General features: G+C 38.0%; 1 protein-coding gene across 2 annotated transcripts in view; it reads left to right on the top strand.

Moving 5' to 3' along the window:
- lmtk2 (lemur tyrosine kinase 2) overlaps positions 1–14,360 on the top strand; it is a 47,561-nt gene that overhangs the window by 23,603 nt on the left and 9,598 nt on the right. For both annotated transcript variants that reach the window (XM_067382682.1, XM_067382681.1), the window contains exons 6-7: positions 2,230–2,317; positions 11,969–12,099. In XM_067382682.1, coding sequence (XP_067238783.1) covers positions 2,230–2,317; positions 11,969–12,099 — 219 coding nt within the window. The remainder of the gene's footprint in view (positions 1–2,229; positions 2,318–11,968; positions 12,100–14,360) is intronic.

Here is a 14,360-nt window from a genome sequence, read left to right as displayed (position 1 = left end):
AAAACTAATGCAAGGGCTAGAAATCATTTATCCTTTGCAGAAACGTCCTGATCCTCTTGGAGAGCTCAGTTCATGGTTGCATAGCAACGACCGACGCCACGGGAGCGCAAGCGCTTTGGAAAGAAGGAGAAGCGGTGCGGCCGCGCCTTCCACGCGTTTTTAGACTCGATATGTGAACGGCCCCTATTCATAATTCTAAGTTCATGTTAAATTTAACATTTTTTTTTCAGTGACAGACAGCCCTATTCAACTGTTAATTTGAATACAGAAGGTTTTTATTAAAATTGTATATTTATTTATTTTATTGAAATGTGATCTTGTATGTACAACAAGGAAAATTATTGAAATTTGTTAATGTTTTTTTAATAAATCTTGTTTGAATTTCAGTTTCATTTTGTTCAAAATATCGAGATACGTATCGTATCGTGACCTGAGCGTATCGTTAAATCCCTATTTATAAGTGATATATAATTGTTCATGAAGGCTGGAAATGAAGAATGCCCTATATTCAGGTGTGCAGAATTATTAGGCAGGTTTTCTTTTACAGATAAAATGAGCCAAAAAAGAGATTTAAGTGAAATGCTCATTGGGTCAGCGGGGTCATACAAAAACAGCTGGAGAAGAAAAGACACGTTAACTGCAAAATAATTAAGAATTAAGGTGAAGAATTAAGTGTGAAACCATCAGGAACCCTTTAGTCTCCAGCGCCACCATTTCCCAGTACTGAAACCTACCTGGAGTCTTCAGAAGTGTGAGGTGTCAGGATCTCAGAGACTTAGGTTAGGTGAAGAATCCTAAAAAATGACCCGCTCTTAATAAGAATCACAAGCTTAAGTGTTATAAAATACATGAAGACTGGGTTTTTATAGGCCTTATAGACAGACAGCTTGAGAGTGACTCCTGAAGGACCAGCACCACATCCTCTTGTACCAATGTTTGAAGAATTTATCTTCCAGAATCTGGCAGTAAGTTTTGGAAGATCATTTAGTCCGTCTCTGCAAGATGGACATTTCAGGATAAGAGATGGACTAAAAGTGAACTCCCACACCTTTATTCTGGAAGATAAATTCTTCAAACAGTGGTACAAGAGGATGTGGTGCTGGTCCTTCAGGAGTCACTCTCAAGCTGTCTGTCTATAAGGCCTATAAAAACCCAGTCTTCATGTATTTTATAACACTTCAGCTTGTGATTCTTATTAAGAGCGGGTCATTTTTTAGGATTCTTCACCTAACCTACGTCTCTGAGATCCTGACACCTCACACTTCTGAAGACTCCAGGTAGGTTTCAGTACTGGGAAATGGTGGCGCTGGAGACTAATGGGTTCCTGATGGTTTCACACTTAATTCTTCACCTTAATTCTTAATTATTTTGCAGTTAACGTGTCTTTTCTTCTCCAGCTGTTTTTGTATGACCCCGCTGACCCAATGAGCATTTCACTGTCCAATGGTCATGCTTTAACTTTGCAATTTCTAGTATTACATTAGTATTGCGTCCTTCTCATGAGTATTTAATAATTTTTGACTTTTCAGTCTGAGTTAAATCTCTTTTTTGGCTCATTTTATCTGTAAAAGAAAACCTGCCTAATAATTCTGCACACCTGAATATAGGGCATTTTTCATTTCCAGCCTTCATGAACAATTATATATCACTTATAAATGATTAAAAACAATATTAATAGTAGTTGTTAAGATTGATGTGGATTGGACTTGGTAAAATGTGCTTGGAAAAAAAATATGATCAGAAAATCAACTTGCCTAATAATTCTGCACACAGTGTATATTAGGTTTGATAAGCGTTTACTTTAAAAATGTCATTTTAGCAGTGATTATTTCAGTAGTTTGAGTAAATTTGATTCATGTTTTTACTGTAACTAAGCCAACTTTAAAGCATTACACCGTTATGGTGTTTTTGAAGCTCAAACCACCCAATTATGTAGGACGGGACTTGAGTTTATCCATTGGGATTTGGATGGCTTGTGATGGGGTAAATCATGTTAGGCTATGTTTATATTAGTGGTGTTTACTTAGGCAAGCATTACTATTATTATTGCTTATACTTTTTAATCTGACACTTAACTGTAAGTATTACATTTCAGCATGTAATTGTCCTGCACAGTTTTCATTTCAGACATGAGCAGTGCCTCATGTTGTCTTTGCATATTTTTGTATGCAAGCAGAATCTGTTATATATGGCTGGATTTAATGTTTTGTGTTAATTGCGTCTTTACAGGGTTCTTCAGCATCCCAACATACTGCAGTGTCTTGGTCAGTGTGTGGAGGCCATTCCTTTCCTGCTCATCTTTGAGTACTGTGAACTGGTAAGTGTATATGTATATATGTGAGTGTGTCTATACATGTAGGTAAATACAACCTCAGATGAACAACAATACATGACATATTACACTGTCATTATTTATTTAAAGTCCCCCTGTAGTCAATAATTTTATCACTTAAAACTCATCTTTGATCACTAAAATGACATATTTAAATGTTTTTTTTTCCTTAAAAAAAAGTCTTCATATCTTAAAATAGCTTGAATGTAACTCTACACCTTTGCCTCATTTAGTATACTCTGTTCTGTGAATATGCAAATGAGCCCCGCCTCCACTAGCTCAGAGATCCACTCAATTACGATCATGCTTTGACATGATTGGTTACAAGGTAGTTTGTGGCGTCAGAAACACCAGCAATTTCAAACCGTGTTTTTGAGACTATTTGGTTCACTGCAGTTTTAAGGAGAGAATACTCAGCAATTGTGTTGACCGATTAATTTGCACATGGTTTCTTAAAGCACATCATTAAAAACACCACATAGAGGTATAAACAACATAAAAAAAACACTTGATTTTCACCACAGGGGGATAATAAAGCCAAAATTGAAACGCCATGTGTGGAAAAACTAAGTACACCCCATGAATCAATTGCTTGTAGAACCACCATTAACAGCAATAACTTGAAGTAATCATTTTCTGTAAGACTTTATCAGTCTCTCACATCATTATGGATGAATTTTGGCCCACTATCCTTTCCAGCGTTGCTTCAGTTCATTGAGGTTTATGGGCATCTGTTTATGCAGAGCTCTCTTAAGGTTCCGCCACAGCATTTCGTTTTGGTTGAGGTCATCAGACTTTGAAATCTGATGGCTCCCTGAGGCCTCCATAGGAAGCAATGACATTTCCTCTCTCGTGATTTCAGCAGTTTGGCGGTTTGACACGTGATCCGAATCATGATTCGACACACTGATTCATTATGCTCCGAATCTTCCTGAAGAAGTGTTTTGAAATCAGCCATCACTATATAAGTCATTATTTTGTTTTTTTTTGCACACCAAAAATATTCTTGTCACTTTATAATATTAATATTGAATCACTGTACTCACATGAACTGATTTAAATATGTTTTTAGTACATTAATGGATCTTGAGAAAGGAAATGTCATTGCTCCCTATGAAGCCCTCACTGAGCCATCAGATTTCATCAAAAATATCTTAATTTGTGTTCCGAAGATGAACGAAGGTCTTACGGGTGTGGAACAACATGAGGGTGAGTAATTAATGACAGAATTTTCATTTTTGGGTGAACTAACCCTTTAAGTCATGTTTAATCAATCAGAGCGTTTCAGTCTTTTTTCTTGTTCAGCTTCAGCGATAGTGTGATGCCAATAGGGATTTCCTGGAAGGATGTGCATTATCTTTCTTCTTCGGGGCATATTTGGAGTTTCTGCACGAGAGGGCCCTCTGGCTTTCAGATGGAACAGTCTTTGCAAAATCGCATTCGGTTTCATTTCGATTAATCGTGCAGCCCTAGTGTAATGCTTGGTTATGGCATCAGTAAAATATTTAGTGCTTTTATTTGTGTTTGGTACTCATTATTAATGTCTTATTGTGGTTAGTTAGGATACCTGAAAACATTTTTTTTTTATTAATTCTTCAGCATCTGTCAAGTGCTCCAGATCATCTTGTCTTGCACTCTTGTAAACAGCTGAATTGGCCGGTGTGGAATCTTGTTTCACAGCCACATATGGCATCTCAAATTCATTTCGGACAAGTCTGATGAAAGCACAGATACTCCAGCATACCTCACTACTTCATTTGTTCCCAGCACTTTAATTAGGTCAGCATCCGTCATAAGTTGCACAGCCAGTGTCTGTCAGTGGGCTGCTTCTTCCCCTTTGATTTATTTTCTGTTTTTCTTGATCTATTTTGGGTGCGCTACTTGTGCCTGAGAAAGATATGAGGCACATAACTGCATGCAGTAGGTAGCTCTCCGATTCCCTCATATCCCAATAAAGCAACAGGATTCTTTTACTGACACTGTCACTCTTACATCTTGCTGCGTTGGTACATTTTATTACCATGCTGCAAAAGATACTAGGAGCTAGAATATGATTTTGAGAGTGATTTTCCAACAAATTTGGCTTGAGGCTTTGCAAAACTTTTTAGATTTAAATATTTGTGCAGCTAAACCAAAATATTATATGTGTATGTGTATGTGTATATATATATATATATATATATATATATATATATATATATATATATATATATATATATATATATATATATATATATATATATATATATATATATATATATATATATAAATATTTATTTTATATATATATAAATATTTATTTTATATAATTTATAAATTAATTAAATAAATAATAATTCAAACAGACTTGCCTCAGAAATGTAATTTTCTAATTTTCAAGATGTAGTTACATATCAATGACTATTACCAATGCTAAATTGCCACAATAAAGAGACACTGTGTTCTTACAAGTCATACATGTGCAAGTGCAAAGTGTGAAAAACAAAAAAACAGATGTCATCATGTAAGGGGGGTTGGCAACCTCTGGCACATGTGCCAACACTGGCACGCAGAGGGGTAATCGCTGGCATGTGAACAAAAGCGAGAGAGGTGTATGTAGTCCATTCAGATAAAGTACCTCGTACCTGCATACAGATCTACATTTTGAGGTAATCATTCCTCATAGTAACACAGCTTGTTTTATTAAGTTAGGAGTTATAAATACTATCAAAGTGTGAGAATTAATCTGCACAAGTCAATGAAATCGTGCAGCTCTCACAAACCATTAGAGCGACCACTGCGTATCGTGCATACACAAGTTACTGACTGACAGTTTACAGCTTGTTCCTCTGTACATAGTAAATGCTATAAATTTTGGAGATATTCAACCACGAATAAGTCCTATTAAATATTCCACACACATCAAAATGACTTCGATGCATGTGGAAACTCATTTCGTGCATACCTGGTCACTTCATCTGTTTTTTCTGATCGGATAGCTATTCAATTGTGAAAAAACATTAATACCCCTTTCCACCAAGGCCGTTTGATTGCTGGTTTGGAGCCAGAGCCTAGTTTCAAATCAGTTCTTTGTCTTTCGACACACAAAGCACCAGCTCCGAACCAGGAAAAGTGGTTTGGAAGTAGCACCAAAACGTTGCTGGGCTAGAAGTAAGAACCGCTTGCGTCAGGGGCTGGGGGCGGGGTTACCGTAACCAACAAGAAACTTGTGACCGCCATTTTTGAAATAGCAGCTAATCGAGCTAATGGCAGCTCGTTTGTAATATCCGTCTATATACAAATTACGGCGAGCCGTGTTTGGATGCCGATGTAGGTTCGCAAAGCCTCGAGCATCAACAGTAGTGAAACATCCGCGATTGTTGATAGAAGGCTTGTTCGAGATGCATCGGAGCAGCGCGGACCGATTCGGCGGGTGCCGCGGATCTGCGGGAGCGCTTGTAGAGCATACGACTCTTTGCGCTTTTGGATCGTTCTCGCGGAGCTTTGATGTCATGCGCCGATCGCTATGTGGGAAGCCGATGCATCTCAAACAAGCCTGCTGTGTTTGTGTTTGGTGCTGCAGCGCTAGCTTTGCTGTGAAATATGAGACGTATACAGTGACGCAAGACCTGGCTCTGTGCTGCTCTCTAGCCTGTGGAAAGGCAAACTGGTTCTTAGAAGGTTCATCAGTTGAACCAACTCCGAACTGGCACTAGCTCTGAACTAGCATCCGGTTCGTGCTGGTGGAAAGAGAGGGCATCTTTCGCATTCCAGATGAAACTAGATGAAACTGGAAAAAATGCATCTGGTTGTTGAAGCCACATAGGTAAACCTTAAAGGTGCTCTAAGTGATGTCACGCGTTTTTAGGCCAAAACATTTTTTGTCACATACAGCAAACATCTCCTCACTATCCGCTAGTTGCCTGTCCCCTGAACACACTGTAAAAAACGCGGTCTCTGTAGTCGCCACAAGCTCCGAAAACGGCAACAAAAACAAACTGGTGCAGCCTGGACCATGAATCATAATAAACACGCTCCAGCCAATAACTGACAAGAATGATTTTAAATGCGCGTTCATGTCTGTTTCAGGAAACACAGAGAGGAGGGTCTAGCTAGCTTCTGTTTTGTTTGACAACACTTCGAACGTCAACAGGAAGTTACTCCACCCAGGATCGCTTAGAGAACCTTTAATCTTTCTAAAATAGTAAAAACTAAATATGCCAGGGCGTGTTATAACTCCTTCCGGTACCCAGATATGACAGCGCTACTGCAGTACGCATCACCGCAGAGGAGTAGCTGAGCATCTCTCTGCGTGCAAACTGCCGCAAATTAAACTGAAAGTTCAGCGTCACATCCTGAATCTCAACACTCAGTCGTCTTCATCAAAAGTAGTGACACTGAATTATCCAGTGCTGTTTTTGACGCTCTCTCTCCAATTACAGTCTTTGATCTTAAAATTGGCTGATGATAAATAAAATGCAGCATATATTTGTTGCTTTCTTTGACGTGAACTCTGTTAAATTTGCAAATGGCTTGGGGATTGAAGATTAGATTTAGATTAGTTTTGCGGAGACATATTTATGTATGGAAGCCTGTTTCCACCGCAAAATAAAAAATATAAAAGTAATTGCAACCTTTTCTCACAATTCTGAATTCTTTTCTCAGAATTGCGAGATATAGACTAACAATTGCAAGAAATAGTCAGAATTTCGAGTTATAAACTCACAATTGCGTTTTGTTAACTCACAATTTTGACGTAATCTCACAATTCTGACTTTTTTTTCTCAGAATTGAGTTATAAACACAATTGCAAGAAATAAAGTCATAATTTCGAGTTATAAATTCACAATTGCGTGTTATAAACTCAATTTTGATGTAAACTCACAATTCTGACTTTTTTCTTGCAATTGTGAGATATAAACTCGCAATTCTGAAGACTTCTCAGAATTGTGAGAAATAAAGTCAGAATTTTCAGTTATAAATTTATAAACTCACAATGACAAGTTATGAAGTCCAGTACTGAGGAAAAAAGACTGACTTTTTTAACTCACAATTCTTACTTTATAACACACAATTGCAACTTCATATCACACAATTCTGACTTTATAACTCGCAATTGTGAATTTATAACAAGCATTTCTGACTTTTTAACTTGCAATTGTGGGTTATACCACACAATTCTGAGAAAAAAGTCAGTATTGTGAAATAAAAAGTCACAATTATACCTATTATATCACAATTATATTTTTATTTTTTATTCCATGGCGAAAAAAGCTTCCATATTTATGTGGCCAAGTGTAAATGGAACAGTTTTAACAAAATGGATATCTATCTGATCAGTTAAAATGCATGAATGAACAGGTGTAAATAGCCCCATTGGAAATCCGTTCTTCAAAGCTTAAGTTAAAGTTTTACTAAAGGATTTTGACAAATGTAATGGGTGGGTGTTGTTGTTGTTATTAAATATAATAATAACAACACTATATGCCAGTTTACTGCTCGGTGTTTGTGCAAACTCACATTTTGAATCATCTGAGAAAGAGACAATATTCTCTGGTTCCTTTCAGTTTCCGCTGCTCTGTAATTAGTTAGCTGTTAATCCCACAGCGGTAGTGGTTAGTAACATCCTGCACACCTGACCAGTTGTTAAGAACAATGCCTCTGGTCTGCGATCCTCTGGGCCTGAGCAGGTGGATGGCTTTGAGCCATGCCGCCCGTCTCCAGAGATAGCATGAGCTCACTGCGGCCCGCTGTTGCATAACGCAGTCTGGGCCATTTCCTTAGCTGGTGTTTCAGCTCGGGTTTCGACCCAAGCCCTTCCCTCCCAAGTCAGAGTGTAGCTTCACACGAAAGACGAAGCTGAGACATAGACCAATTTGGGTGTATGGTCCTACGACTTCTCATCTAAGAAGAATAATGGCGAAGCCTGGGCATTTCGTTGCACAGTTCTGGCCTTATTTCCCACACTAGACCAGTTTGTGCGGCGTATTGACATTCTTATCGAGAGGTTTGGTTGAGGTCGTCAATGGCTGAGTTCAGAATAGCATACTACTTGTATTATTTTTCAGGGTGTAGTATGTTTACTCTGGACAGTGTGGTTTTCTGGATGTGTGACCTACTATGTTTGACAAAACGTGTAGTGTAGTCAAACAACCAGATCACAATTCAGTGTGCTTAACTAGATGGACATGTGATAGATACCACTTTTTCTCTTTCAAAATTTTATCTCATTCTTGACTATTTTAATTGGACTGGCAAAAATAACATTTCCAAGATGATTAGATCCCAGTCAGGTAATTAAACATGCTGATGTCTTTAAACTTGATAAGACCATGTGACAACAATGTTAGTTTTAAAATGTTTTTTGGTTGCATAATGTTTTACAGTTTCACATACACTGTCGCTTAAGTTTTAGATCAGTAGGATGTTTTGTTGTTTCTGTTGTTCTGCTCGGCCAGGCTGCATTTATTTGATCAAAAATACAGTGATATTGTGAAATATTACATTTAAAAAAAACAAAAACTTTTTTCTATGTGAATATGTAATTTGTAAATATGTAAATTGTAATTTATTCCTGTTATCAAAGCTGAATTTTCAGCATCATTACTCCAGTCTTCAGTGTGACATGATCTTTCAGAAATCATTCTAATATGCTGATTTGATGATCAAGAAATATTTCTGATTATTATCAATGTTGTGCTGCTTCATATTTTTGTGTAATACATTTTAGATACACTAGATAATAGATCATTTCAAGATTTAAAGCAAAAACAGAATGTTCTGACTTTAGCTTTAACAAATTATGCTACATAAAATATACCAGCACAAAACAAAAACAGCAGACAGACTGAATGAAAATGCAAAATCACTCTGAGAGTAGATTGTTCTTATGGAACAGCATGTAAACAAATCTGTGCTGCACTTATAAACACTACTTTATGGGAAAGAGGAAAAGAAAATGCCATCCAAACTTTTCTGAAGACAGTCAGTTGCCTTTAGAGATACATTCATATAAACCCCAACCCCAGTTCTCTATTGCTGTGCCAGGTACAGTACTGCAGGCACCTCTGTGCTCTCCTCTCCTCTTTGCGTTCATCTTCAGAATTTCCCGTCTCTGGCCTGTTTACAGACTTCATAATATTTCCACACAAATTACATTTTGGGAAATTATAGCAATGCAGTTTGTGTGCAAGGTCGGAAGAGAGATCAGCCAAAATAAAGCAAACAACGATCGTTTGGAACCGGATGGATTTTGCTCCAAACACAGGATTGGTAACCAGACTGTTCTGATCAATGGCCTCTCTATTCTGAACATATCAGCACCAGCGCTCTTCTAATGAGAGTCAGCAGCTGGTCTACTCATTTCCAGGTTATATGGTGCTGAGCCAGAAGTTCTTTTTTTTTTTTTTTTTTTTTTTTTTTTTTTGAGACTGAATGTTCCATCACTGATCTTAATAATTTAATTTATATTAAAATGTTTGCTTAATTTTTGCTCTCCCGAGGTAGAGAGAAGCACATCTGAATTGGATGGCTGATTTTCTTTGTGTATCACTGGTAACTACTAGTAACCCTGACACAGTGCATTTTAGAGAGAAATATAGCAGCAGGGTGCAACTGGAGCTGGTTTGCAGAATGCCAGTTGCTCTCTGATTGAGTGACAGTCTCTCCTGTAAAGGCTTTCTTTAGGGAGCTGCACCAAGTGTATGCGTGTTTGTGTTTAAAGGCCAGACCATGCCCCTGGTAAGATTTAGGGAGAGCTTTTGTATGGTTCACAATGTTGTGCACTTAAAATTACTTTAAAAAAAGACAACATGTACATTTGTGTAAAGAACAAGCTTGAGCCATATATCCCCCAAAATAAAAAATAATATATATATATATTTTTTTTTATATAAATGTTTTCAGAAATGAGAATTTAATAACAATGACCAGTGAGAATAATGGCAATTACAAAGAAACTAAATACAACATCTGAATAACAACAACAATAATAATATTGTCATATTATATGCAAAAAAAGATTAATGATACTAAAAATAGGCTGCAGCTTCATTTGGCAATATGTAATTTTTCCTCCTCTTTCGTTTTGTTTTTCTCAATATTCACATCCTGTTGAATGAATGTTTACTGAGTCATATACTATTTCATTCATATCATTGGGTGGTCATAAATAATGTACAATAATTTTTTAAAAATTGATAAATTAAAGGCAGTTTTCTGAGCCTTATGTTAGGTGCAAACAAAGCTCCTTTGCTCCTTGCTTTACAGGTTGGCTGATTTAACAGAAAGTTAATCATATATTACATGGCTGCCAGCTGTAACGCTGTTTCTCCTGCAGCATTCCAAAGGGAGTACTTTGCCCTGTGTGTCGCTAGGAGTCTGAGATAACAGGATCCTCTTGAGACCAATGTCTATGCACTCCTTGACTTACGTAATAATACACAGTCATTGAGCGAGTAGACTTGAAGTACTGGAAACGGTCGAAAGGTTCATCAGACTAATTAATATGTTATTATTGACATGGTTATAAGTGGAGGCTGAGTGTGCAGTTTAATTAGCAAAAGATAATACTTTCTATGCAACGTTATCAGAATTAATAGTTTTCACGTGACGTCACAGGCTTAGGAGGGCAAAAAAAGGCTTTCATCCGTTGCCCAACAGTTAATTTTACTAGATTTGTACTGAGTACTAATACAGTAAGACTTAATTCAGTATACATCTTAATGGTGATGCATACTATATACAAGCAAGCCGATGAACCCAGAATATAAACAAAGCAGTTTGTCGTTGCGTGTTTTTTTTCTTCATAGAAAACCATTATAAAGAATCATTTAGCGCATTGCATTCATGGGCTCATCTGCTTGCCTGTATGCATCATCAGTAAGGTTTATTCTGAATTTGATCTTTAAGTACCACATTTTAATACTTTAAGTCTCTTTAAGTGTTTTTTTTCTTTTAGAATGACCTGCTGCTTTCAGTGATTGAAATACTGCAGCAGGTGCTGTATATGGATCACAAGAGCCAAAAACTATGCTCACATATTTTAGTTTTTTTCTACTTTTGAGAGGTGATCTAAATATTCATGGCTTGAAACAGATGGAAAATTGACAGGCTGCAGTTGGATGGATGTGGATGTTTTGCCCTCCAGGTCTCCGTGCCAATCGCGTTACTGAAAATTGTGAATTATGTGATGAAATTAAATGCAGTCTCCCCAAGAGCTAAAGTGACCTGTAGTCTTTGAGCCCAGAAACCCAACACAGCTGAACAGCCCTGATCTGCCCGCATGGTCTTACTGCTGCTTTTTTATTTTTAAATTACTGTGACACAGCATATAGTAGTCACTATTAAATAGCCTTTCCCTTATTTGGTTGAGTTACCCTGGCGGCAGTACAGCATCTCTACAGAGAGAGAATACTGCCCCTCTGTGGCTGCCTCCGCAAGTTACCTTTCACACAGGCTGTTATATATTCATGCTGATTTATCCTCAACAAAACTTGATCAGTTCAATCTAAATACAGTATGTGCTCTGATATCTGCTTCTCAAGATGCTTTATGATCATGTTTCAGCAAATTATTTGGTTCTGTGGTCTTAACGTGATTCTTTGTGGTTGGGTTGTAAATGTCCTATAACTCTTGCCCTTGTGTTTTGGTGTGTAGGGGGACCTGAAGAGTTACGTCTCTCAGCATGAATGGCTTTACAGGAATGGAGAACTACTACAGCTGCAGAAAATGGCCTGCGAGATCGCAGCGGGAGTCACCCACATGCACAAACACAACTTCCTGCACAGGTTAACCCTACAAATTTCTCATTCAGCTCACTTTACATCTCAAAGATGCAGATACATTACATTTCCGTTCCATTTCTCAGTGATTTGACACTGCTTAAAACCGTTATGCGAACATCTTACAGGCATGTTTAATGCAATTCATTGCATCTGTCTGAATGCACGTGTGTGTTTTTGTCCAGCCTTTCCTCGTCCGTGCTGGCTGTCCTCTTTTTTTTTTTCCAAAAAAGGCCACGGCGCTGTGAAAGGCAACGTTGCACTTTCATTCTTTCCCTTCCAGTCTTCTGGAGGAAGGCTGAGTTATCTAGGGTGTCTTGCCATGCTGAGCGCGTCTGTACCCTCCCGCATGCTCAGAATATGCTGAAAGGTGTCCGATTGCACAGCTCCCCTGGATTATGGGGTGTTGGCTGTCCTCCGCCGCTGGGATATGATGATTCTGCGGTTTGAGCGTAAGAGGATCCCCTCGTATAGGGCACGGGGAGTGGGCGGGGTCGTCTGGGCTACAACTCCAAAGGAGGCATGGAGATTCCGAGCTGTTGTTGTGGCTGTCATGAAAATACTGGATTTTTGGTTTCGGAGTTGATTTACTGCAAAATGCTGTTTGACACTCCCACTGTGGGCATCTACACGTTTAGTTGTCTGAAATGGCACAAAGCCCAAAGAGCAGTGGAATCTTGGGAAATTTAGCCATGGTCAGCAGCTTTGCATGTCCAAATGCAACTTTTTTAGCCTGCTCATGTGATAAAGGCTTGCTGAACCCTGTTTAAAGTCATTGGTCTATTTTTTGGGGTCCAAGCATTAAAGAGACAACCTTTTTAACCCTTATTTTTATGCCCTAAAGTATCCAGGAAATTCTTGGTAGAATGACCCAAAATCCCACCCACTACTGAGGCAAGTGTACAGACACCCAAACAACACTAGGTGGCGCTATAATAAGGACTATATATTCACTATTCTGTTTCGCTTTAAACTCCAGGGGCCGTATTCACAAAACATCTTAACGGATTAGTTCACTTTCAAATGAAATTTAGCCCAAGTTTTACTCATCCTCAAGCCATCATAGGTGTATATGACTTTCTTCTTTCTGATGAACACAATCTGAGATATAGTAATAAATATCCTGACGCATCCGAGCTTTATAATGGCAGTGAACAGAGGCCACGAGTATGAGTTGAAGAAAGTGTCTCCATTTAAATACATCCATCGTAAACGTCCTCGGGGGGTTAAAAAAGGCCTTCTGAAATGAATTGATGCGCTTGTGTAAAAAAAACAAAAAACAAATCCATATTTAACAAGTTATGAAGTAAAATATCTAGCTTCCACCAGACCGCCTAATAAACTCTTGCAGTTCAAAAAGCTTACACTATGTCCTACGCCTTCCCTGTTCAAATTATGTAAAAAGTGTAACTGACGAGACAGTTTACACTTTCTTCGTAACTTTAAATGTGGAAGGCGGTCTGGCAGAAGCTAGATATTTTACTTGTTAAACTTGTTAAATATGGATATGGATTTTTATTTTTTATTTTTTACACAAATGCATCGATTTGCTTCAAAAGGCCTTTATTAACCCCCTGGAGCTGTGTATATAAATAAATCTTTAATAAATAAATATATAAATAATGTCCGATTACCTGTGGCAGTTGTTTTTACAAGTTCACACCTAGAGATAAAAATATAATAAGCGTATTTGGCGTGCTGTCGAATGGGATCGAGGGCTCCGAGCTTGGAATTTAGCCCTAACCCAGAGTTCTCCCCCATATCCCCAGCCAAGAGTAAGGAACAGGGTGGCAGAGAGATGCAGAAAACTGTCGAAGAAACTAGGTGAGTTGGCTCTCATCTGTGTATACCTCCTCTCGAGCTGATTAGATGGACCGTTTGAACACGCTCCTCCCAAACTTTGTTTATAAAACATAATTTGTGGCTTGATTTCTGCAATCTCTCACAGACATGTAAGAGGCTTACAATTAACTGAACATGTAGTAGTTTAATTATTGACAGCCTACATTTTTAAACCTTTATTTGAATATGGCAACATTTTTTTTTTTAAAACCGTTATTTGGATGTGGCACCATGTTACCTCATTCTACAATATTTCTATGATAAAATCGCTGACAGACTCCTTCCCTATCAGCCAATCGATGTGGTCATAATTAGTAAGCATGTTGACATCATCCATAGCAACGAGGTCAACCCCGCCCTTACTCTTAGCTTTAGACTTTTGTCTGTTCCTTAGTTAAAGCTGGTCTCAGCAGCTTTGTGAATAG

This window comes from Chanodichthys erythropterus, chromosome 3, assembly GCF_024489055.1.
Source record: "Chanodichthys erythropterus isolate Z2021 chromosome 3, ASM2448905v1, whole genome shotgun sequence".
Classification (NCBI taxonomy): Eukaryota; Metazoa; Chordata; class Actinopteri; order Cypriniformes; family Xenocyprididae; genus Chanodichthys; species Chanodichthys erythropterus.
The sequence above is the reverse complement of the archived record's forward strand: the minus strand, read 5'-3'. Positions and strand labels throughout refer to the sequence as shown.